This window comes from Myotis nattereri (assembly GCF_964212035.1).
Source record: "Myotis nattereri genome assembly, chromosome: 2".
In the NCBI taxonomy this organism is placed as follows: domain Eukaryota; kingdom Metazoa; phylum Chordata; class Mammalia; order Chiroptera; family Vespertilionidae; genus Myotis; species Myotis nattereri.
The window spans coordinates 129,063,077-129,087,788 of NC_138076.1; the positions used below are offsets into that span (position 1 = coordinate 129,063,077).

General features: G+C 42.0%; 1 protein-coding gene across 1 annotated transcript; it reads left to right on the top strand.

Annotated features, from left to right (window-relative positions):
• The first annotated feature begins 840 nt into the window (after window positions 1-840).
• Window positions 841-3,614, top strand: BTG1 (BTG anti-proliferation factor 1). Its single transcript, XM_081082378.1, has 2 exons — window positions 841-1,316; window positions 2,293-3,614. The coding sequence occupies exons 1-2, from the start codon at window positions 1,169-1,171 to the stop codon at window positions 2,658-2,660; spliced, it is 516 nt and encodes a 171-aa protein (XP_080938504.1). The 5' UTR covers window positions 841-1,168; the 3' UTR covers window positions 2,661-3,614.
• Window positions 3,615-24,712: the final 21,098 nt, after the last annotated feature.

A 24,712-nucleotide genomic window follows, 5' to 3' on the forward strand; every position in this document is an offset into this window, starting at 1 on the left:
GAAAGTGTCCACTCTTCTCTCCCTTGACTCCTGAAGTTACTGCAACAGCAACCACAAAAGGCGAAGTAACCTTTTATTTATTTATTTCGCAATTAAACTTTTACAAAGGCATCCCCGACTCCTCCCCGAGGGTGAAGCAGAAACGGCTCCTTGGCGTCGGCTGCACTTCTGCGAGGAGACCTGGGCTCCCACGGATCGCAGCCTGCCCAGCGAGAGCCCGCCCCCCATCCCATTACCCCCACCCCCGCCCACTTTCTTTGGCACCCGCTGCGCGCCCCCAGCACCTTCAGCGCGGGCACCCACTCCCCGCTGCGCCAGCCGCTCCTCCTGCTGGGGGAGCCAGCCAGGTACACCTGGAGCGGGGACGGGATGCAAACCCCGCGTACGCGAGGCGGCGGGCGGCGCGGTGTGCAGCTCCATCGGAGCGGCGAGAGCGCGGACCGGCAGCCCAGCCCGGGCCCAGCGGCTTTCACCGCACAGCACTCGGACGCCGGGCCCGAGCGCCCGGGCCGCGCGCTCGCGCACGGGACGGCCTGGCCCAGGGCCGCGGGCGGCGGCGGCGGGAGGCGGAGCCAGGGCTGGGGGCGGGGCTTTCACACGCGCACCCGTCAGTTTCTCGTGTTCCCCGCCCCCGCTCTCCGGGCTCCGGCCGCCACTCGGGGTTTATTTGTTTACAAGCGGATTACGTCAGCTCCTCCCTCTCTTCCTGGCCTCTGGGCCCGCCCCCTGGCCCTTTTCCCGCCCCCTCCGGCTCCGAATTTGCTTGCGTCACAATGGTGCGATCTCGGGATTGGCCGGAATCAGCCGTCACGCTCCAGCTACGCACTTCCTCTCCGCGGCGCTATAAAAAGTGCCGCACGGAGCCCGCATCTCTTCGCCCCCCAGAGCTGGAAATGCAACTGCTGGGAGCTCCCGAGGCTGCTTAGCTGGAGGCGGAGGCGGCTGGGGAGGTCCGAGCGATGTGACCAGGCCGCCATCGCTCGTCTCCTCCTCTCTCCTGCCGCCTCCTGTCTCTCAAATAACTTTTTTACTATAAAGAAAAGAGAAAAAAAAAAGTAGCTGCCCGCCCGCCCCTCACGCCCTCTCTTCCTCTTAGCCCTCTGACCCGCGAGGGAGCCCGGGGTGCCGCTCCGCCGTCGGGGCCGCGCCGCCGAGCCCCGCCGCCCTCATGCATCCCTTCTACACCCGGGCTGCCACCATGATAGGCGAGATCGCCGCCGCCGTGTCCTTCATCTCCAAGTTCCTCCGCACCAAGGGGCTCACGAGTGAGCGACAGCTGCAGACCTTCAGCCAGAGCCTGCAGGAGCTGCTGGCAGGTGAGGGGCCTCGGTGGGAAGGCGAGGGGTGCCGGGGTGCGGGTCCCTCAGCCCCGGGCGGGCCGTCGGGCCGCGGGAGCCTGGCTGTGCCTCGGGCCGGCGGCGCTCGGGTCCCGCGGCGGGACCGGGACCGGGACCGGGACCGGGGCGGGCGCGCTGGCCGCCCACGAACGGCGGGTTCCGGCGAGGGTGTCGGGGCTTGGCCGAGGGCGCCCCCTCTCCCCACGACTGGCTAGTGGAGGGGAGAGGAACACGGGACGCACAACAAAGAAACTAAAGCCCCCCGAGGAGGGAGCCGCGGTCCTCGGACCGTCCGCGTATCTAGGGACAAAGGAGCGACGGCGCCGGGGGGGTTCTGCGCCCCCACCCCCCGCCCCCTAACCGTCCGGTGCGGGGCGACCGGCCCCGGGTGGGACCGCGCCGCTGTCCCGGAGCCAGGCTGGGACCAGCCTGGGACGGACGTGCTGTCCGCCCCGGCCGCCTCCTCCCGCCCATTAATCATCGCATGTGTCACCGGGACAATTACGCTCTGCCCAGAGCCTGGTGTAGGGTTGCTTGTTTTTCTTCCCTTCGGGGTGAACAGTCCGGTTGCGCTTCTCTCCTCCAAAGCCATAAACCCCATTGTGTGCCGCTGCGGTGGAGAAAGTACGGTTCCCGCCCGGCCGCCGGCCCGCCCGCCGGCGCTCTCTCTCCCGTCCAGGCTGCGCGCCTGATTCCTGGTTTTGGCGGCTCTACCGGTTGGTTCCTGGACATTTTTTTTTTTTTTTTGTCCCGTGCTACTCCTGTATTGTTTCTAAAATCCGGCCCGCTCACTCCCCGCACACGCACAGCCCTGAATGCAATGCTGAGCACTTAAAAAAAAAAGTTGATAGTTTTCATTTTCACCCCTCAAAGGAGCCATCGGGGAAAGGGAAACCACAGCGGTAGCTGCCCGTCCCCGTCTAAGCCTTGTTTCTCCGGTTCTTTTCTTCTGCAGAACATTATAAACATCACTGGTTCCCAGAAAAGCCGTGCAAGGGATCAGGTTACCGTTGCATTCGCATCAACCATAAAATGGATCCTCTGATTGGACAGGCGGCGCAGCGGATTGGACTGAGCAGCCAGGAGCTGTTCAGGCTTCTCCCCAGTGAACTCACACTCTGGGTGGACCCCTACGAAGTGTCCTACAGGATTGGCGAGGACGGCTCCATCTGCGTGTTGTACGAGGCCTCGCCAGCAGGAGGTAGCACTCAGAGCAGCTCCAGCGTGCAAATGGTAGACAGCAGAATCAGCTGCAAGGAGGAACTTCTCTTGGGCAGAACGAGCCCTTCCAAAAACTACAATATGATGACTGTATCAGGTTAAGATATAGTCTGTGGATGGATCATCTTATAATGGATGGATAAATTTGATTTTTGCTTTGGGTGGGCTCCTCTTGGGGATGGATGGATTATGGAATTTAAATCATGTCACAGCTGTGAAGATCTGGCACAAGATAGAGTGGTAAAAAAAATTTTTTTTTAAGTGACAGTGCCATAGTTTGGACAGTACCTTTCAATAATTTAATAGCCTGTGAGTCCAAGTCAATGATCACTTTATTTGCTAGGGAGTGAAGTCCTAGGGTGGTTTCAGTTTCTCCCAGACGCTGTACCTAAATTTTTACATCAGTCCCTTTAATGCAAATCTGTATTTCAAAGAACTGTTCTCTGCAGTAGGTCTTGGCAGAGGAAATTTGCACTATTACACTTGAAAATTGTTAACTTTTTGGCAGCTGCATAGGAAAGCTCAACATTTTAAACAAGGTAGTACTGGAAGTTTTATGACAAGACTTTTACCTAGCACTTAAATATGTATAAATGTACATAAGACAAACCTAGTAGGCATGACCTGGGAAAATGGTCAGACCTTGTATTGTGTTTTTGGCCTTGAAAGTAGCAAGTGACCAGAATCGGCCTTGGCAACAGGCTTTACAATTTAAGACCCTTAAAAAGACACTGTCTCAACTGTGGTGGTAGCACCAGCCAGCTCTGTACATTTGCTAGCTTGTAGTTTTCTAAGACTGAGTAAACTTCTTATTTTTAGAAAGTGGAGGTCTGGTTTGTAACTTTACTTGTACTTAATTGGGTAAAAGTCTTTTCCACAAACCACCATCTATTTTGTGAACTTTGTTAGTCATCTTTTATTTGGTAAATTATGAACTGGTGTAAATTTGTACAGTTCATGTATATTGATTGTGGCAAAGTTGTACAGATTTCTATATTTTGGATGAGAAATTTTTCTTCTCTCTATAATAAATTGTTTCTTATCTTGGCATTTTAATTAATCTCTTGTCATGATTATAGACGTTCAGCTAAAATATATATTTCTCAGAAGACTTAGGTTCTATAAGCTATGTGAATGTCAGTTGCACACTGGTCATGCTAAGAACATTTATTTGATAAGGAGTGAAGATCTGTGTATACATATTTAGATGTTATAGAGGAAACACAGGGTTGTTGTTGTTTTTTTAAATCTCTGAAGTCAAAACATGGACATATTCCCAAGCCAAATGCATGAAATGAGGATGAAACAAAAGGGTAACATCTACCAAAAATGATACTCAAAGGATTACATTTCATTGCTTCCCAGTTGAAGTGAAGATACAAATGTTCCATTCTGACCCACCTTTGAGAAACAATTATTTTGCCCCTATGGATTCCTTGTTCAGTTAAAAAATCCTGGGGCAGATGACCCATAGTCTTAAAAGAACAGGCTAATCACTACAGAGAAATTGGTTGCTTTTTGCTTTTCATCAGCTGCAAGATTTACATTTAAAAAATCACTTAATCTGGAATTCAACAAAAGGTATGTTTTTACACATTTTTATTCTCAAAAGTTGTAATGCTGAGTTTTTGATTTCTCATTTTCAGACTTTTATTTCAGTTAAAGCCTAAGAACCTAAATGAAACAAATGAGCATCGCTGGAGTGTAGATTACTCCACTACCCTTACATAGAGACTTAGTAAATTTTTGTTTGTAGAGGGTAACAGGGTTTTTCTCTACACAGTTAAGTACCTTGCCATGTAGTGGCACTTTTTTTTTTGTAGAAACGTAAACATGTTCACACTGGAAATACGCAGTCTAGATTACTTGCAATTAGTAATCCCAATTAAATATGAAAATTTATTTTTATCTGTAAGGTTAAATTCTGACTTTGTAGGTTATACAGGAACACACAGCTGAACCTGCAGGTATTTGGAATACAGATGACTGTGTACTTAATTGGCAGGCTATTTCAGGAGTTTGAAATATAACCACAACACATAGACTACCCTTGCTAATAACGGTTTTGTTTTTCTGTTCATTTTTGAAAACCTTCCTTCCCCCTCAGTCTTTCAAACTTTAATTTACAATAAAACAAATGGTACTATAGTCTTGATGCAGGTCTCACACCAGTGCTGACTACTGTTGTATACCAACTGCATTTCCTGTGGTAACTCCTGTGCAGCTAGGTAACTGATAAAGCTTTCCATAAGCTGGGACCTAAGGCAAAGTGAGGAGGCTTCTCAGATGGAGAACTGGTTTTGAAGATCTTCACATCAGACTTTTTAGTACTTTAAAATAAATTTGGTAGGAAGAGAACTTAATAAAACATTTTATTTTTGAATTCAGGTGATGTCTGGCAAGTAAGGAGCTGTTAAGTTCCTCTTTAAAAGGCAAGCATCACTGAGACTTAGCAGCCAGCTGTTTCCTGTGACTTTAACCCTGCATTCCCCAGACAGTTGTCTAGTACAGTACCTGTTGGATAGTTCTTGTTCCCTGCTTCTGGGGAAGGTTTTGCCTAGCGATTTTGATGAGAACATTTGAGAGTCTGTTGCGTGCACATGTAGGTGTGTACCAAGCGTGTACATAGAGTCACTTATACCAGTTGTGTACTTTTAGTTTAGTAGTGAAAAAATTTAAAAGGCTTTTACACTGCCTGAGTTAAAGATAGTTTCTTTAATGAAATCACTTTAGGAAATGATTTAGAAATCATTTTCGGAAAGGATGTCTGCTTTCAAAACCATTAGTTGCCACTGACACCATACATTCAGTTATTGGCAATAAGTTTAGGAATGTTACGTTTTGAGTTTTAACGGGTAGTTGTAAAGTTATTTCCTCCAATTGTTAAGTATTGTTTTTCTCTAATGCTGAAGGAAGGCTTACAGTGGATTGTATGGCAAGCTGTTTATGGAGGATAATGTGGCTGTTTTCCTGGCAATTTGGAATGGGAATCACATGTCCTTACCCTTAATCTGCAATATTTTTGTAATAATAGACTAGAAAGGCCACCAGAAAACTGCTTTTTGCTACTATTGCACAAATGATTTCCTTAAGTAACTATAACACAGAAATTGTAACTTTATATACCAGGTGTTACAGATCATGGAACTGGCCTTTGAGTTCAAAGGAAGCAGTATTCCTGACTATTCTAGTGTTTAAAGGTTTTCAGGCTTCCTTTAATCTTAGGAACAAATACTATCTGCTATTAGACTTTTCCCCTTGGTGATTTTTTAACATTTCTGATACTGCCCTCCCTCTTTACAGAAGAGAAATAGTATTTTGTTTATTGAAATTTAACGATATTTTCTCTCCCATTTGCACTTCTATTTCAGATGATGTGATAAGATGCTATTGATAAACTGTGTGGGAGAGTTTGTCAGTAGTTCTAGCTATACACAAGAGCCTTTAAAAAGTGTATTTTGGATTTCCTGGAACAATAGATTTCTTATTTATCTGAAGGTATATAGACTGGAAATAGTTTAATATCATTTCAGTCTTGGCAGTTGAACTTTTGTGTATGGCTGCTACCAAAACATAATGGTTTATTTTTCATGTTTGGAGCATAACAGTATGAAAAATCTTTTGTAGTTTGTACTACTAACTAAACTGAGCTACTTAACTGAGTCCTTAAGTCATTTAGTACAAATAGGCCAGAGGAATTCTGTGTTATGAGTTATAATTTCTGGTTATTTCTATATATCTTTGTTTTCTTCTGATAATAGCATAAAGTTAAGCAAGGTGTTAAATCTTGTATTTTTGAGATGTTCCTATATAAGTAAGTCTTAGATAGATTGTATTAATAGTAAAGATTGACACCATTTCTTCAACAATTTGCAGAGTGTAATTGACACCAGTTTTTTTTACTGCAATTTTAATTTGGTTTACCACTTACTTTTGGCATCATTCAGTGTGTCAAACAGGAATAGTTAAACGATAAGACTTTCACCCAAGTCATAGGATTCTCAAAAATTTTTTTAATGCTTTTCTATCATCTCATAGTTGAATAAATCTTACAAGGAATATTCTGGACTTCAATTTCTGACTTTTATATGAGCTTTTTCATGATATTTACCATTTTAGTGTTGAAGATGCAGTGATCTTTTGGGAGTTTTGTACAATTATAAATAGTAATAATGCTGAAGGGTGAAGTGATTTGAGTCTAGGGCTAGATAAAAAGGGAAAGGATGAGAGAAATGAAAATGGGAGATGGAGGAATTTAAAGGTTTGGTAATAAAAATGCATTTGCTGGGGTCATGGATGTTTATCAAGAGGCGGTTATGCAGCACAGTCTTGGCAGAAAGTTTGGGGAATGCTACTGTAGGGATTCTGTAATTCATGAATCTGGGACAAAGTCTGCACTCATTTGTAAACATGCAGGCCAAAGTGCTAGTAAGGTTTATGGCCCATACTAAGTAGGAACTGGGTTTGGGGGAGGAATGGATGGGAACATGAATAAAACATACTCCTAAAGGTGTATGCCTTTGTCTCAGAACTTTATAAAGGGAAAATATCTGTTAAGCTGTCTGTCATAAACTACTTACTGATTATAGCCTCTTTCCTTGTACCTTTAAGCTGTGAAGGCCATTTGTGACCCAATTCCTGATGCTGGAAGGAAGATTAAGTATAGGCCAGACACCTAGCATCACAATAGGGACCACCAGGCAAGAAAATAACAGTGGAGTTAGCAGCACTCCTGTATTTGGAGCATATTACTTCAGATTGTAACATTGATAGAAGACATGTTTAATAATTCTCTAGATAGTCCATTTCCAAAGTTATGTCATTCTTTTAAAATATTTCCACATGTGTTTTCATGTGTGTATGCAAAAGCACATGGTACCTTTTATAAACAAATATGCATATTTGGGGGATATGCTAACTTTTTTTGATAGGGGTGCATGATCAAAAATGTTTAGAAACTGTTTCTCTAGTTATCACTAAAGTAGATGTTTGCTCTTCCAAGAATAATTTGATTGTTGTATTCTTTAAGTGATAAGTCTTAAAATGAAAAGCTGTTATAGCAATCCAAAGAGGGTTGTGTTTTCTAATTTTAGCTTATCTGCTTAGTCCTTATTTGTAAAATGAAGATATCTTTTATAGCCAACAGATACCAAAATTAAGTGTTACACCAATTCAAAGTCCATGTGCTCCTGTATATTAAACTATGTATTGCTATGTGTTGAAATTCATATTTTATGTTTTTCGAAATTTTCTTTTTAAATGTTACGGCTTTTGTAACATTTTCATGTTTGCAAAATAACTGAGTTAATGTAGTTTTACATCAGTGATTAAATTTGTTTTAGCAATTATGATTTAACCAGAAGTCCCCTGTATTTTTTTTTTTTTCTCTTGTTCAGAGCAATCCCTAAATTTTTAGGAAAGAAAAATGGCTAACAAATTAAACTTTACTTGAGAAGATTCTATTAATGGGCCTAAACCTAAAGTGATAAGATTCTACAGCTATACTATAAACAAGATTGAATGCATTTTTCAGACTTAATTTATGGCAGTTTTGTCTCCTTGAGTAAATAAACCAAATGGAGTTGTATTGCCTATAAATTGCATTTGTGGGCCTTTTAAGTTACCAATATATATTCTTACCTGACCTCCCAACAACTGGGTGAGGTTGGCAAGTAAGTAGGTCAGTATTTTTTAGTTTTTATTTTATGGATAGAAAACAGGCTTACAGCGTTTAAGTTGCTCCAATACTGAACAGCTAATAAAGAGCTAATTCATCATTTGACCTCAGTCTATTCTAACCCCAGAATCCGAGCTCTTAACTATTGTTATATAGTGGAGTATGATTTATTTATCTTGACTTCCATTGTTGGAACATGTATGTTTTAACTTCTCATTGCTCTTGGCCATCTTTGGTCATTTTTATTCTTTAAACCCTTTCACTCTCTGTCCACTAGGCTTACAGCTGTCTTCGGCTTTCTTTAGGAGGCAGTTGGGATGTAGTATAAAGAATACTAGTCTTGGACTCATAAGGATGAGTTGGAATCCAGGCCTGTACCAGGTACCAGCTTGTGACTTTGGACATGTTGCCCTGCCTTTCTAAGCTCATCACTCCATATGTAAAACTGGGCATAAAAATAAGTCTGTTGTCAAGGTCAAGCATGAAAACTAGCGATAATGGTTGGATTCTTGGAAGTTACAATTTCTGTATCATGGAGGCAAATTAAATATAGCGGATTGTTTTCTTGAAAATTTGATGTTACTTGTGATTGTTTTTAGGGTTATTTGAAGGTTTGCTTTAGCCAATAGTTGCAAGAAATGTACTTGTGTTTGTGAAATAATATAGGAAGGAAAATGAACACTCCATTCCCTTTTTTAAGGGTGGAAGTAGATAAACCAGGCCTTTCATATTTATTTTACAGACTTTCCTGGGCTGTGTTTTTAATATTGTGGTTTTCATAGCTATGTTCTCAGTAAAGCAAAAAAAAAGAAAAAATGAAGAAATCTTGTCAGATCTTTTTGTCTATATTGAAGACACCTTGAGAAAGGAGTGCTATACCCAGGTGGGTATAGCAGTGCAGCCCTGTACAATGCACGTTTGCAGTCATTATCTTGTGTAATTCTCACAAGAGCTCTTTGCTGTATAAAGTAAGTTGACTTTTCCCAGGGTTTGCAGCCCTTCGAGCTATTTGTACTTGGCCGTGCTTTTGCAAGATATTTTCAAGCTGGTTTTTAAACAGAACTCAGTGGTTCTCAATCTCATCTTAATCTAGAGTGGTGTGAGTACTTCCTTCACTGCAAAGAAAAGCAGCCTTTTATAAGTTATCAGTTTGGGTTTGAGTTTCTTCTTGTGATGTAACCTGATGCAACCTCTGCTTGAACCACTAATACTGTAATTGATTTCTTTTAGTCAGTCATAAATGAATCATTGACCATGAGTTCTTTTTCATTTAAACTCAATTCCCTTTTTCTATGTGACGATATCTTCCTTGAATAACTTGCTGCTGGGTTGTGTAGCATTACTGTATACCTCAGTGAAGGAGGTACTTAGCCAGCAAAGCTTCTTGCTAATTTATTTTGCAATCCTATAGGAAACAAAGGGCCCCATTCTTAAAAGAACCTCAAGAGACTTACAGGCAAGATTCCTTTGACCCTTCCAGAAGTATTGCATCTTAGAGCCCTGTGTGGTTCAGGCCCCGTGTAGCCTTATAAATCAGTCAGTGTGTTCCTGTAATGTTTAAAATTGGGAAGTAAGAATTAGAGTTTTGAATTAATTAAAGCAAGGTTTAGGTGGCCAGTTTTGTCAGAACAGTTATTCCTAGAGGCAGGAGTTTCGGTTGTAGAGTTTAGAGATGGAATGCTGATGTAGCATTGAAACATTAGATACTAGCGACCCTTCTAACTCCCAGATTCTTGCTTTTTCCACAGTACCCTGTCCTTTCTAAGCCTTCTGGGGTGCTTTCTAGTGGTTAAATGTGATTGGTGCTTTGTCCTGTTTATCACATTTCATTTAACAGGTACTCACTGAGTTCCTCAGTGTGCCCAGTACTGCACTAAGCACTGAGGTTGCAAAACTAGTCATCAGCTCTGCCCAAGAGGGACTTAGAGCCGAGTGACAGAAAGAAAGTTAACAACAAATGTAAAAATTGGACCGAGACATCACTAAGGAAAGGATAGTGGTAAAGTGGTGTCCTGACAGCTATAATAGATGTGACTGCCACAGAGAGGCTTCCCAGAGGAGGGGCACGAGCTGAGATCTGGAGGATGCGTAAGGGTTTCAGTGAAGGAGGCAGGGGAGGGGTAACAGTGCACAAATCTGGCTAGAGTGTGCAGTGAGTGGGGGAGGCTCAAGAAGACCAGGGACTGGAGTGGAGAGGAACTAAGGAAGTGAGGCCCAATGCTGTGGGGCTTTAGACGTAGACTGACCTTATAATGTGTTCGATAAGTTTATCAACCAAACTGTAACTCTTGAGAGTAAAACAGGTTGCTGTTAATAATTAAACCCAGATTATAAGCATCAGCCAGAACAGATTGTCACCTCATTTGCCTATGTTAAGAGTCTAATCTCTGAATAAGGGCTCGGCAACCAGCACTGCGTCTCCTTTCCAGTGCGCGCATCAAGAAGTAAGAACACCTTATCTAGTCCAAAAGGAACCCAAACAGAACTCAGTGTTTTCTGGAACAGCTAGGTTGTTATGATTTGTTCTGGCACAGACGTTAGTTACGTTCACGTTGTAAGGGTTCAGCATGGCAGGTTGGGTTTTCGTGTGAGCTGCTAGATTAGAGGCACTTTCATGACGTACAAAACAGCACAATTTAACCATATCTTGAGCATTTGCCACATTTTTTTTTTTTTGTTATAGCACTTGTCATTTTTGCAATGAGTATCTATTTGAATAGCATTTTTTTAAAACAATGGTTTCATTCTAGGTTTACATTTTGAGTGTCAGTACCACCTGGCCATTCTTTCAAGGTGTGTGTCACATTTTTTTTTTCTCTTTAAATTGATGTGAAATTGTATACACTTAAATGAGTAGAGTTCAGTAGAATTTGCATACCATGTCAGTACCACCTGGCCATTCTTTCAAGGTGTGTGTCACATTTTTTTTTCTCTTTAAATTGATGTGAAATTGTATACACTTAAATGAGTAGAGTTCAGTAGAATTTGCATACCCATGTGATCCACACCCTGATCAAGAGATAGAACATTTCTACCTTCCCAGAAAACTCCCTTTTGGGGCATTTAAAATTTGGTTAAATAATATGGTTATAGAGCCCTGACTCAATAAAAAATGAGTTGTCTTCCCTCTCCTTTTTCTGACTTTATTTTTGCTTCCTAATCATGCGGTAATGGTTACTTTAAACATGAAGCAAATTGTCACCAGAAGAAACTGTTGCCTTTCAACTAGTTATGATTTAGTGGTTACTAATATAGTACGTCCCTGCTCAACTTAGTATGGCTTTTTGGTCTTTTAAAGTGAGTAGTAAAATTTGAGTCATATCCCCATCACTGACTGACTCACAAGCTTACTAAGGATTGCCTGGTGTTTATTATTAGGCCGAAACTTTAGAATCATGATCAATTGAAAAAGATTGTGATCATGCCAAATTTATATAACACCCCCCCCCCCCTTTTTTCTTTTAGCCTGATCATGTCACTCGTTAGCAGATTTTTCAGATAAAAGGAGCCGAGTGTTAAAACTGTATACATCTGAGTCCTAGCCTTGAGGACTTCCTTCCATCTCAAAATTCTCAACTCCAGTTGCCAAAGAGCAGTTAGAACATAGACTTAAGTTACAGCACCATTAGTTGTGAAATGGATTGAATTCAAGAGCTGTGTGTCACTGTCTTTAAAGATTCTTGAGTGCAGAGATGGGAAGATTTGTCCTGAAGAGACTGTTAGTTAATGACTGGGGTTTACTGAGGGACAGGGAAAGGAGATAATTCACCAGGGGATTGAAAAGGGGATTAACTCCTTATTTCCCCCTGTGGATTTAGTGTTCTGATTAGGAAAACGAACTGGAACCAGATCTTGAATTAACTATTATTTTTCCTGAGAAGAACAATGTGTTCTGCTAAGCACAGCCTCTGCTGCCAAAGCAGTGGTGTGGTGGTTGAGTGACTTTGGTATTTCTTGCAATAACACCTAATATTTTATTACCAGTTGGACTTCCCCCCCTCCTCCCCCACATTCAGTTTTCGAAAGAATGGCAACCAAGTGAAGGTGTATGGAAGGATGAGCCAGATTTAGTTAGCAGAGAGAGAGACTTGTCAATACCCATTTGCAATTGGAAAGTCCTACTCTGATTACATATTCATATTACTTATTTTTAAAAAGAAGTTTCATGCATTAAGCACAGGAAAATTTAAATGGTGTTCCTTTGTATGCATGCTGAGGACAACTTTTCCTCCATTTCCTCCTCTGCCCTCTTCCTGGCGGCCCTTTCCAGGAGCAGCAAACCACTGTAGACCCTGCGCTGTGCTCTCGACTCTGTAAGAATCTGACCTGATGTTGCAGGCACTTCCTGTAGACATCCTAAGTGCCAGGACTGTGCTAAACACCTGTGCATATCTCTTCACTAACTCCTCTCACAAGCCTATAAGTCATCTCTGATTTGGTAGAGTGATGTTATATTGTGACTTCCCCGAGCTCAGAGAACTATGGGATGATTGGAGGCTAGAATCCAGCTCCTAACCAATATCCCATCTCAGTGCATTGCTTTCTGCTCCCATTGTATTTGTAATTGTTTGCATCCATGCCTGATTTTCCCTTTAGACAAGAAGAACTTGAAGTCAGGAACTCAGAACAGAGCTTTAGAAAATGCTAATTCTTAGTTAATCTTATTCATTCATAAATATTAGTTGAGAAGCTCCTATGTGTCCAGAATTGTTGTAGGCCAGTGATTTTCAGTCATTGTGCTGAAAGAATTTTTCAAACATGCAATACCTGACTATTTAGTCAGGGATACTGATCTCTTTTCCCTTAGATCAGCGGTTCTCAACCTGTGGGTCGCAACCCCTTTGGGGTCAAACGACCCTTTCACAGGGGTCACCTAAAACCATCGGAAAACACATATAATTACATATTGCTTTTGTGATTAATCACTATTCTTTAATTATGTTCAATTTGTAACAATGAAATTGGGGATCACCACAACATGAGGAACTGTATTAAAGGGTTGAGGCATTAGGAAGGTTGAGAACCACTGCCTTAGATTGTCAAGTAAAAAAAAAAAAAAATGACAACCAACAGAACAATATCTTTCTGGTGTAAATGAATCAAAATTATGCCTATCTTTTTTGGTACATAGGCCAAAAATATATATCTTTTTTTGGTGTGCCACAGAATTTTAGTAGTTTATGTGTGCCATGAGATGAAAAAAGAAAAAAGTTGAAAGTAGCTATCCTAGGCATTTAGAAATACAGCAGCAAACCAAACAAAAATCCTTCCCCTTGGAGAGGAAAGTAAACAAGTCAGTGAAATGTATGATATATGAGATGGTGGTAGTGCTCAGGGATAGGGCGGCCGTGCTGGTGCTGTGGATGCTGTGGGAGACCTTGGGACACCCCTATTGGGGTGGAAGCAAGAGGAAGGTTGCTATCTTAAGTAAAATAGTCAGGGAGGTGATATTTGAGCAGAAACTTGAAGGAGACCAGAGAAACAGCCTAGGAGATATCTGGAAAAAGAACATTCCATTCAAAAGATTGAGTGAATTCCAAAATCCTGCCAGGCTCATTCCTCCCCAAATACATAATTGTAATTTGGTATTGTTGGACGCTGTTTTAGTAATGTCAAACTATCTGGTTTAGGACAGTTGTTTCCTGACCACTTTTTACTTCGTTTGTTGGTCATTGTATGCTATCGGAATCAGCACAACTTTGATAATTGGAATACCCGGTTGGATTTTTGTTTTAATCCTCCCCATTTTAGAGAGAATTACAGATCATAATAAGCAGGCTGATAAGAAGACAATTGTCACAAAAAAAAAAAATAAGTCTAGCCCTGGCTGGTAGCTCAGTGGTTAGAGCATTGGCCCATGGACCAGAGGAGGGTCCCAGTTTCAATTCCCAGTCAAGGGCATGTACCTGGGTTGCAGGTTTGATCCCCAGCCCCAGTCGGGGTGTATGTGGGAGGCAACCAATCGATGTCTCTCTCACATTGATCTCTCTCCACTCTCTCTCTCCTTCAGCCCTCTCCCTTCCACTGTCTCTTAAAATCAATGGAAAAAATATCCTCTGGTGAAGATTAACAAAAAATAACTAAGTCTGACTTTTTAAAACTTTATAATACATATGAAATGAGAATTGATATTCAATATAGTGATAGAGTCTCAGCAAGATGCTCAATATTTTGCTAAGATGTATAGCTAGGCACACTAACAGACAAGCATTGAAAACAGGATTTTCTTGCTGACATTTAGATAACTGGAAAATTCAGTTATCCAAAATGCCTGTTCCTCAGACTCTGAGATTAAAGTACAGAGGCTTGTTATCATTTAGAGCCCCTGCCATTCATGAATGAGACAAGATAAAAGCAAAGGTACGTTAACTTTCATCATGCAGCCATTCAAAAATTATGGAATACTTACTCTATTTAAGGTGCTAGCAGGTATCTGGCCTATTCTTGAGTTACAGAAAGTCCCTGATGTTAAGATATAAAAATGGATATTTCCCTGGTTCTACTTGCCTTGTCAATGATGATTGAAAATGTACTTTCTCGAATATATTTCACCATGAATTCTGTCTACCCCAGCCGTGTTCCGAACCCAAGGAATAAGAATCTCCTTCTGAGCAGTTTGAAACTTGATGTAGCCATCCAGTCTAATTGTCTTCCTTTGATTGTATAAAAATTGGATGAGTACTTTTAACATTTTAAGGTTAAGTCCAAATCAGATATGATTCTCCCTCATCTGAAAGTCGAAGCAAAGCTAAAAAGGAAGCAGAAACCAGATTTCTGGGTGTACAGAGGATCCTTTTAAAAACTCCTAAACATGAACCAGATAATTCTGGCCATTTGACTAATAATGGTGGGATGGGATGGTGGGGAAAGGGGAAGAGAATGAATGAAAAATGGAAAATATACTTTGAAAAGCAATAGTGATATTATATAGGATTTTATGCAGAACTAGAACTTTTGTCCAAAGCAAATATTTACCAAAAGTGCTATGGGACCTTTCCTGGAGATCTTTTAAGTAGACTCTTAAAACCGCCAATTGTTCTTGTAAATGCTGATCAATCTACATTTCCAGAATATCTTAGAATTTACATATATATACTGGAGGCCCAGCACACGAAATTCACCCATGGGTAGGGTCTCTAGGCCTGGCCTGTGATCAAACCCAATCTTCCCCAGCTGCCCGCAGCCGGCCCCGCCCCCTGCCGCTGCTGTTGGTTGCCTTCTGTGTGTGGGCGATTGGCAGGGTGATTGGGGCCCCGCTCGCACCCCCTTTGGCCTGGCACCGCCCACATCTGCTGCCATCCACCCCTGGTTCCCTGTTCCCCATCTGGAGCCTGCAGGCTAGGGGCAGCTCCTGCATTGAGTGTCTGCCTTCTGGTGGTCAGTGCACATCATAGTGACCAGTCGTTCCGCCATATGATTGGTTTGCATATTACGCTTTTATGAATATATATATATATATATATATATATATATATATATATATACACACACACACACACACACACACACTATCAGTCCGGTGCATGAATTCATGCATGGGTGGGGTTCCTCGGCCTGGCCGGTGATCGAGGCCTATCAGGGGGCCGGATGGCTCAGGGGAGGGGCCGGGGGAGGTTGGCTGGCCGGTGGGAGGGGCTGCGGGAGGTTGGCCACTGGTGGTGGGGCAGGGTGGAGTGGCTACGGAAGGTTGGCTGCGGGAGTGCACTGACTACCAGGGTGCAGCTCCTGCATTGAGTGTCTGCCCCTTGGTGGCCAGTGCACGGCATAGTGACTGGTTGACCGATCGTTCCGGTTGTTTGGTCGTAACGGTCGCTTAGGTTTTTATATATATACTAGAGGCCCAGTGCACAAAAATTTGTGCACTGGCAGAGAAGGGGAGGAGAGAGGGGTGTCCCTCAGCCCCACTTGTGCCCTCTCACAGTCTGGGACCCCTCGGGAGATAACCACCTGCTGGCTTAGGCCCGCTCCCCAGGTGGCAGATGACAGGCCTGATCCTTCGGTGCCTGCCCCGCCTCCCTGGGTTGCGCACTTGGCAGGGCCGATCTAGGGGTTGGGGTGCTGCCCCGGGTCGGGTCGCACACGGGATGCCCGGATGGAGGCTGGGCGGGCTGGCCGATCGCTGCTGTACCGCCCTGCTGCCCCGGGTCGGGTTGCACACAGACACCCGTCACCCCGGGTCACAAATAGCAGGCCCAGATGGCGGCAGGGCAGGCGGGATGAAGCTGTCCTGCCCTGCCTGCAGTATGCAAATTAGCCGCCAACTTTGTTGGCGGGTAATTTGCATATTGTGCTGATTAGCCAATGGGAGGCATAGCGAAGGTACGGTCAATTACCATGTTTGTCTATTATTAGATAGGATAATTTGTCTAATGATGATGCTACCACAACCAAAATTCCCTAATGTTAAATTTGGGGACACAAGTAAAATAAACATGTTAATCTGAAATTCTGTATCATAGATACAGATAGTGATTATAGCCTTGTGACTTTGCTAATAATATTTATTATGATAATCTATGGCATCTCTCCAGGAAGATTTCTCAGATTCATCTGTGCAGATTAAAGTTCATTCTGTTTATCAAAATGCGGGCAATGACTCTCTGACTTTGAAAGGTGTGCTTTTGCCCTTCTGTTTTCATGAGAAAAGTCTGCCTTCATTTCCTAATGAACGTCCCTTTGTTTTTCTTCCTTCCACCTACTCATACTGAACTTGTTCATTTAGATAGGAAAACCCTGTACTATGTAGAACAAAATAAAAACATTTAAATGTGTGGTTGGACAGACTTATTTTTAATCTGAGTCGTTTGGTGTAACACTTTGTGTTAGGTAATAATTAAAGTTCTGATAAAACTTACCAAAATGGAGCTTTTAGTTGACTATTTAATAACTTAAAGATTTTAGGGTGTTATTAGAATAAAAATAGATTTCACTATCTTGAGTCCAACTCTCTGGCTTAATATAGTATATTTTTTTTCCTGAGAAAACTTTCATTTTACTAGAAATTTATTTCATGGGAACAAAACACAGACACATGTGTATGTGTATTACATATGTGTTTGCTGGGAAACTAGGGAAGTAGAAGGTTAGCATTGAGAAGAGGAGAGTAAAATTTAAGAAATGGTGCAAAGGAAAATCTCTGCATCCATTTGAGTGTCCGGTGTGTATGCCCTTCTTAAATTAGTGCAGGGAAAGAAATGTTCTGGTCAGTTTTAAAAATGTTTAATATATGGTTTGTTCTAATGCCTGGACACTAATTTAGGTAAAAGGAAGTTTACAGAGAAAGAAAAAATATTTCCCATTATCACACCAAAAAAATAAACCCCCGTGTACATAACATTTAAAATCTTAACCTTTTTGGTTTAGAGTAAAGCACCTGACAAAAATAGTTTGTGAGCCAAGAAGGGTCTATTTTTTAAAATATTTATATTTATTGATTACAGAGAGGAAGGGAGAGGAAGAGAGAGATAGAAACATTGATGAGAGACTATCATTGATCGGCTGCCTCCTGCAAGCCCTACACTGGGGATCGAGCTGGCAACCCAAGCTTGTGCCCTGACTGGGAATTGAACCATGACCTCCTGGTTCACAGGTCAACACTCAAAGGTCTATTTTTCACAAGCTTTCAGATCGCCAACATATAGGGAGTGCTGACTTGTGCAAGGACGCTTTCATTGGAATTGAGTTCTATTTCACGTTGGAAATGGGAATATACAAGCGGGCACGTTGACAAGCCCTAGCCACATACATGCTGGTGGTGAAGTACCAAAAGCTACAACATTTTTTAAAAAAAGAAGAAGAAGAGGAAGAAGCAAATGGAGCCCCACATGATGCTTGGACCCCAGTTAAATGCCCATCTGTGAGCTCGGCACCCGAGATAGTGATGCAGAAGCACTGGTTAGAGGGTGCAGCTGCCATGGTTTGGGAGATGGGAAAGAGGTACTGAGGCGGCTTTGCTCATGCAAGACTCACTCCTGAGGGCTTGATTTTTTTCTGGCACTAGTTTGGCCACTAAGCTCAAGTTTACCCATTAGGATCTTAAATTAAAACCACCAGCAATGTGTCTCATCCCTTTTCCTGCTTTAGCAGGCAAGGCAAAAACCATTCCCCGAACATGCTCCTGTGGCCATGTCAGGGTCATGTGTGATTTCAGGTGCGCTCCTTTCTCTCCCGGGAAAAGCATGTTAGAATGTAGAAGGGCACGACTAAATGCTGGAGATGCCCCACTGCATGCAGGAAACCCACCACCCACGAACTCAGGTACCCAATGCAACCTGATTTTTGCCATGTTCACCCTGAAGATTGATCAAACCCCATTCTTCTGACCTGATCAAGTCCAATGTCATTCTCAGGTTCCCCACATCCCTAGGTAGCACATCCTCTCCTCCGAACTCTGCCCTTGAAGCACTGCCTCTGCTGGGTGAGATCAGTTTGGTGACCCTCTCACCAGCCGGTGTGGGCTGTCCTATGTGCACTCTAGCCAGATGTGAAGCTTTGCGGCATCCTCATTTTGGCAAATATTCACTCCTAGAAAGCAGATTTTAGCAAAGGTGTGAGAAGACAAGAGACTGACCCTGCAGCAGCATAGACATTTTGCATTTGCATTATTCGGATCTTTCAAATGCTTTGGTCATTTCTGGATCCCGGGATTCAGGTCCTTTTTCTCTTCTCCTTTTCCCTTCCTGCCCCCCACTTCCCCCCCTTCTCTTCCCCTCCCTTCCTTCACTCTACCCTCCTCCACTCTCCTCCCCACTCCCCTCCCTTACCTTCTCAGCTTTGTTTCTCAGGAGCAAAACTCCAATTCCTAAGGGAGTCCAGGGTAATGTTTCCTCCTTCTACTGTCACTGAAGGAAATCCGCCCTCCCTCCCAACCCTCCCTGCCCCTCAAAATTATTTTCTAGGTGCAGTTGCGGAGAAAGGTAACAAGGAGCAGAAAAGACAGTGGAAGACTTCAGGACTGACAGAAAGCCTTCAGACACGTCTGCATTTCCTTAGACCCCTCAGAGGAAGCCTGAGAGGCAGGATAGAGGGGTGTTAGGCACAGCCTCGAGTTTGAGATTTCCTGGTTGGATCCAGCCCCAAGCCTGCTGCAGGTTGCAGGAGGCAGGTACTTTATCCTCTGAGTGCCCATTTCTTTGCCTGTAAAATGATGGAAATACATCCAATCTTCAACTCTGAAATCCAACCTCTGAACACAGGTGTGTTTTTTAAATCTAGGTTTGGCAAAAACACTTTGGGCAATCAAACCTGACCTGACCTGAAGAGAAGTCATCTTCCTACTCCTGTGTCTGTCTGCACATCTTACTGTAGGAATGTTGAAAGGGATTCATACTATATGGCACGTGCTCTTTGAGGGCTTTGTGAAATCTGAAAAATGCTGAATTGCAGAAATATGAGGGGCCTTGTGGGTTTGGGATCAGGTTATCTCCTTCAGAGGGTATTTGGGATCCTAAATGGGATAATTATGGGGGGCTAACAGGACCCGGGACAGGAATGATCACTCAGTAGATGTTGGCTGCCTTTTCCATCTTACTGTGTTGTGGAATGAGTGCTTACATGTACAGTAGTCCCCCCTCTTAATCTGCAATTTTGTTTTCTGCAGTTTCAGTTATCCACGGTCAACTGGGATCTGAAAATATTAATGGAAAAGTACAAAAAAAAATACATAGGTCTTAAATTATTTGCCGTTCTCAGGAGCAATGAAATCTCAGGTGTCCTGCTCAGTCCCATCAATGACTTGAATCATCCCTTTGTCCTACATCCCCACGCTGTATAAGTTCCCGCCCTTAGTCACTTCTGGTGGCCACAACACAGTGCTGCATTCAAGTAACCCTTATTTTAATTACTAATGGCCCCAAAGTGCAATAGTGATGCTGGCAATTCAAATATACCTCAGAGAAGCTGTAAACTGCTTCTTTTAAGTGAAAAGATGAGTAGAGTACAATAAGGTATTTTGAAAGAGCGAGGCCACATTTACATAACTTTTACTACAGTACATTGTTATGATTGCTCTATTAGTTATTGTTAATCTCTTACTGAGCCGAATTTATCAATTAAACTTCATCATAGGTATGCATGTATCGGAGAAAACAGTACACACAGGGTTTGGTACTAACCGCGACTTCAGGCTTCCCTGGCAGTGGCTAAGGGAGGATTACTGTACGTCTACTCCAAGAATAGCTACAAAACTTGATGTTAGGAAGTACCTAGGACTGTGCACTTTACAATCATTTTGTTTTGTATGTTTTTTATATCTATGTTGAGTGTTGGCTTGTTTCCTATTTTTTTTTAGATACCTTCTAGATGTCCTCTAACTCCATTTTTTATCTGAAGAAAAATTGTATTTTCTTTCTTCTTCCCCTACTTTCTTCCCTCTTTTCTTCCTCTCCATCCCCAAGCACTTACACGTTCTTGTCCCCGGATCACAGGGAACCAAAGAGCTGATTACTGGCAAACGGTCGCACCTTTCTCTGAGTGTGGTGATTAATGGCCAAAAGATGCTAAACGTGAAACAGTAATTTGGTAAAGCTCTCGGGAGCCTAGTGCTAAGAACTTCTCAAAGGGGACAACTTAGTGGGAAAAAATGGAAAATAAACACACACAGTGTAAGACTTAGTCTGCATATATAAGGTGATGTGGGGGCGGAGTGGTATTTTGTTTGGTGTTTTCTCCATTGTAAGGCCTTATTACCTGAGATAAGTAAAATTGTTTTCCTGCACATAAACTTAGGAGGTTGAATATCCAAAAGAATACATGGGTCTAGGCTAGAAGAATTTGAGTGACTGAAATGAAGAATTAAAAACCAATGTTGCATGATGATAAGATCATCAAAATATTCTTCTGTTGTAAGAAATCTTGATGTTCAGTAAAAAACAAAAGCAAACGCAAAACAACTGGTAGAAAGGTGTGGGTTCATTTTGCCTAACTGTGCCGGTTTCCCAAACTGACTGAATGAGGCGATTCTCTGAGTACGTACTACATGAAATATTTTAAGTTGTAAGAAGTATTTTTTGTTTTTATTTTGTTGTGTTTTGTTTTGCTGTTAAGATTTTGGCTTCTCAGAACCTCATCGAAGAGTTGAAATTTTGTTGTCTTGATTTAAAAAGACCATGATAGTGAACTAAATAAATCACTCTAAGTGAAAAGGAGATGCCAACAGGACACGGAGAACCCAAAAGTTTTCATAACATTTTATGTTTACTTTGTAAACTCAGCTAAGAGTCATTTCTTGCTGACAGTTATTTTAGAAGCCAAAGAAATAAATTTGTCTTGAGCACAATTGTTATGAATTTTATTTTTACAGAATCCGTATTTTTCCTCTTTAGTTGTCATGGCTTTCTGGGTTCTGTGTAGTGCACCCCCTTCCCCAATCATATTGTCTCCAAACAGAAATAAAGAGTTTGTAGAAAATTAAAACACCGTTGGAGTTAGGAAAAAAAGAAGGAAATCACAAAATCTCTCATTTTTTTCTTGCCCTTCTCTAAGGGTGCGCACAGCCCATGGAATCCACTTGAGAGTAAATCAGTAATTGCCATCACAAGCTTTGCATTCATTCGGTCCAGGTAAGGCACCACAGCAGGCATCCTCTGATCTTCCCCTCAAACAAAATAAAATTTAACCTGTTTTTGTTTCTTAAATCTCTTTCTGCATTTCTGAATCATTTGCTTATTAAAATGTTCTTATTAAGTGATTGTTTTTATTTTTATCTTAATTCAAAGGTAAATCTAGCTCCAGGTACCCTCTCTCTTCTGCCCTAAAAACACCTGCATGATAACTTTCCAAAGAATAAGAAGAAAATGGCTCATTCTTTGGTGATGTGTTCATTAGAAAAAGAAGTTAGGATCTGGAAAGATACTATATATATGGAAGGATCTGGAAGCTCTCTTGGATTGTTTAAACTTTGTCTTAAGCTGCTGTTGAGTCCATTTTAGCCAATCCAGATGCATTTTGCCTAAATCTCTGTTCCTTTTCTTTCTTTTAAACTATGTATTCATTATCTTATTCTTTGAGTATCAACTGATGCTCAGCTCTAATGAGAATTCAAAGGTCATGAAGACAGTCTTCACCACTAGGAGTCTATAATTTAATGCACAAAAGAGCTTTGCAAAATGTATCAATAAGACGATACTTTGTGTCATGATAAAGGCACAGAGTGAAATGCTTAATTTAGGGAAGGCTTCATAACAACAGTGGCATTTAAGTGAACTGTGATGGGTTGAGGGATGCCAGTAGTGAAAAAGGAATGATGTCAAGATTGTAGAGCTGACCATCAGTGAATAAAGTATTCCAGTGTACCTAAACCTCAGGATATGTCTATAAAATAAGACCTTGTAATAAAAAAATAAAAATAAATCAAATAAAAATCACAGCCTAGCGAGGGAAATATAAATAAAAGAGTGGATAAGTACATTTTGCATTTTGAGTTATGCACAAAAGTCATTGGAACATGGAAGAAACCTTAGCTGTGGTGGTGGTTGGGGTTTGATTATAAAGCTTCATTGGGGTCTGACTCTTGAAATAGTATTTTGCCCATGGAAATATGAGTTCCCTTTATCCTTCTGACTTGTCATACACACACACACACACACACACACAACTTCTCTGGGACTTTCTAAAGAAATTTTATGTCATGATTCTCCGTTCTCTAAATTGAAGTGTAACGATTCCAACTTCTCTTTTTCTTTATCACCAATTTTTCCTCTTATTATTCTTACTGGTATGTATCACTTTTCTTTCCTCAGTAAAGCTACATTCACTTCTTTCTCAACTTGGACCTTGTAGGAAGCACCAGTGCGGTTTTACATTTCGGAGAACACCCCCAGGCCATCTTCCCCAGCATCCCACCAGTTTCATTAAGTACAACCCTACTTGTTATAAAAGCATGGCCAGACCCTTGCTTTCTGTACTATAGTAGAGTAACACAGGGCCCTAGGAGATGGTGTTTCAAATTGAAGTCAGATTGCTCAATTCTGACACTTCCTAAATATTTAATCTCAAATTACTCAATCCTTCTGTGCCTTAATTTCCTCCCTTATAACATGGAAATATAGTACTTACCTCACATGATCATTATGAGAATTAAGTGAGATAATCCATGCAGAGAATTTAGTGCTGTGGTTAGGATGTAGTCACATTTTAATAAATATTAGCTATTATTGTAAAATTTTTAGCCAGCCATTTAGTACTTTCTTGCTTTCTATGCCTCATGATTACAGCCTGTGATGGTTACTTTTATGTGTCAAAAATTAACAAATTTAAACTGGACCATGGGATGCCCAGGTATCTGGTTAAAGATTATTTCTGGGTATGACCATGAGGGTGATTCTGGAGGAGATTAGCATTTGAATAAATGAACTGAATAACACAGAGGGCCTTCTCCAATGTGGGTGGGCACCATCCAATCCATTGAGGACCTAACCTAGAACAAAAAGGCTGAGGAAATTTGGACTCTTGTTCTGCTGTTAGAGCTGAGACATCAATCTCTCCTGCTCTTGGCACTCCTGGTTCTCAGGCCTTCAGTCTTGGACTGGAATTTATACCAGGGCCTCCCTGGCTCTCAGGTCTTCCAGCTACACTACGGCTTTCTTGAATCTCCAGCTTGCAGAGACGTGATCATGGGACTTCTCAGCCTCCATAATGGCATGAGCCAATTCCTCATAGTAAATTTCTTTGTAATATATCCTATTGGTTCTGTTTTTCTGGAGAGCTCTGGTGAATGCACAACCTTTCTAATCAAAGTGTGGTTTGTAGTCAGCAGCATCGGCATCATCTGAAAGCTGATTAAGAATGCAGATTCTCAGGCCATATAAGCGGCTGCAATTTTAACAAGATCTCTGAGTGATTCAAATACACATTAGAGCATACAATTCCCTTATTCCTCATGAAGACATGTTCATATCAATGGTTTATCAACTGGGGAACAGCCACCTACCTCCTTGTTCCATAGACTTTCAGGAAGATCTGCCAGTTAACTATGACAATTTCAGCAAAGACACAGAGTTAATATAGATCTAGCCCCATTTCTAATGGTGCAGTTATTGGGAAATATGTTCTAGGGTTTTTAACAGAAATTTTCAGAGAAATGAGAACTGGAGAAATGGAACCCTACACTGCAGAGAAATAGAGGAGCTGGAGGGGAAGAGACCTAACCAGGGGCAGTATTCTTTCACCTGTTTTTACAAAAAGTTAAGTAAGTCAAGGGAAACATGAGAGAGGAGTGTCTGAGAATCAAACACCTGCTGAGAAAAGTTGACTAAACAGAGGTAAGAAAGAACTAACCACTAACAAAAGGCCTTTGAGCTAAGAGCTCACACTGACCTGGGTTCCTATGGAGTTAACCTCACCTTGAAAGGGTAAATGACAAATACATATATATTTAATTGATTTCAGAGAGGGAGAGAGATAGAAACATCATTGATGAGAGAGAATCATTGATTGGCTGCTTCCTGCATATGCCCTGACTGGGAATCGAACTGTGACT

Coding starts and splice junctions, on each gene's coding strand:
- BTG1 (XM_081082378.1), top strand. CDS start 1,169: ATGCATCCCTTCTACACCCGGGCTGCCACCATGATAGGCGAGATCGCC. Junction 1,317..2,292: donor CCTGCAGGAGCTGCTGGCAG/GTGAGGGGCCTC, acceptor TTTCTTCTGCAG/AACATTATAAACATCACTGG.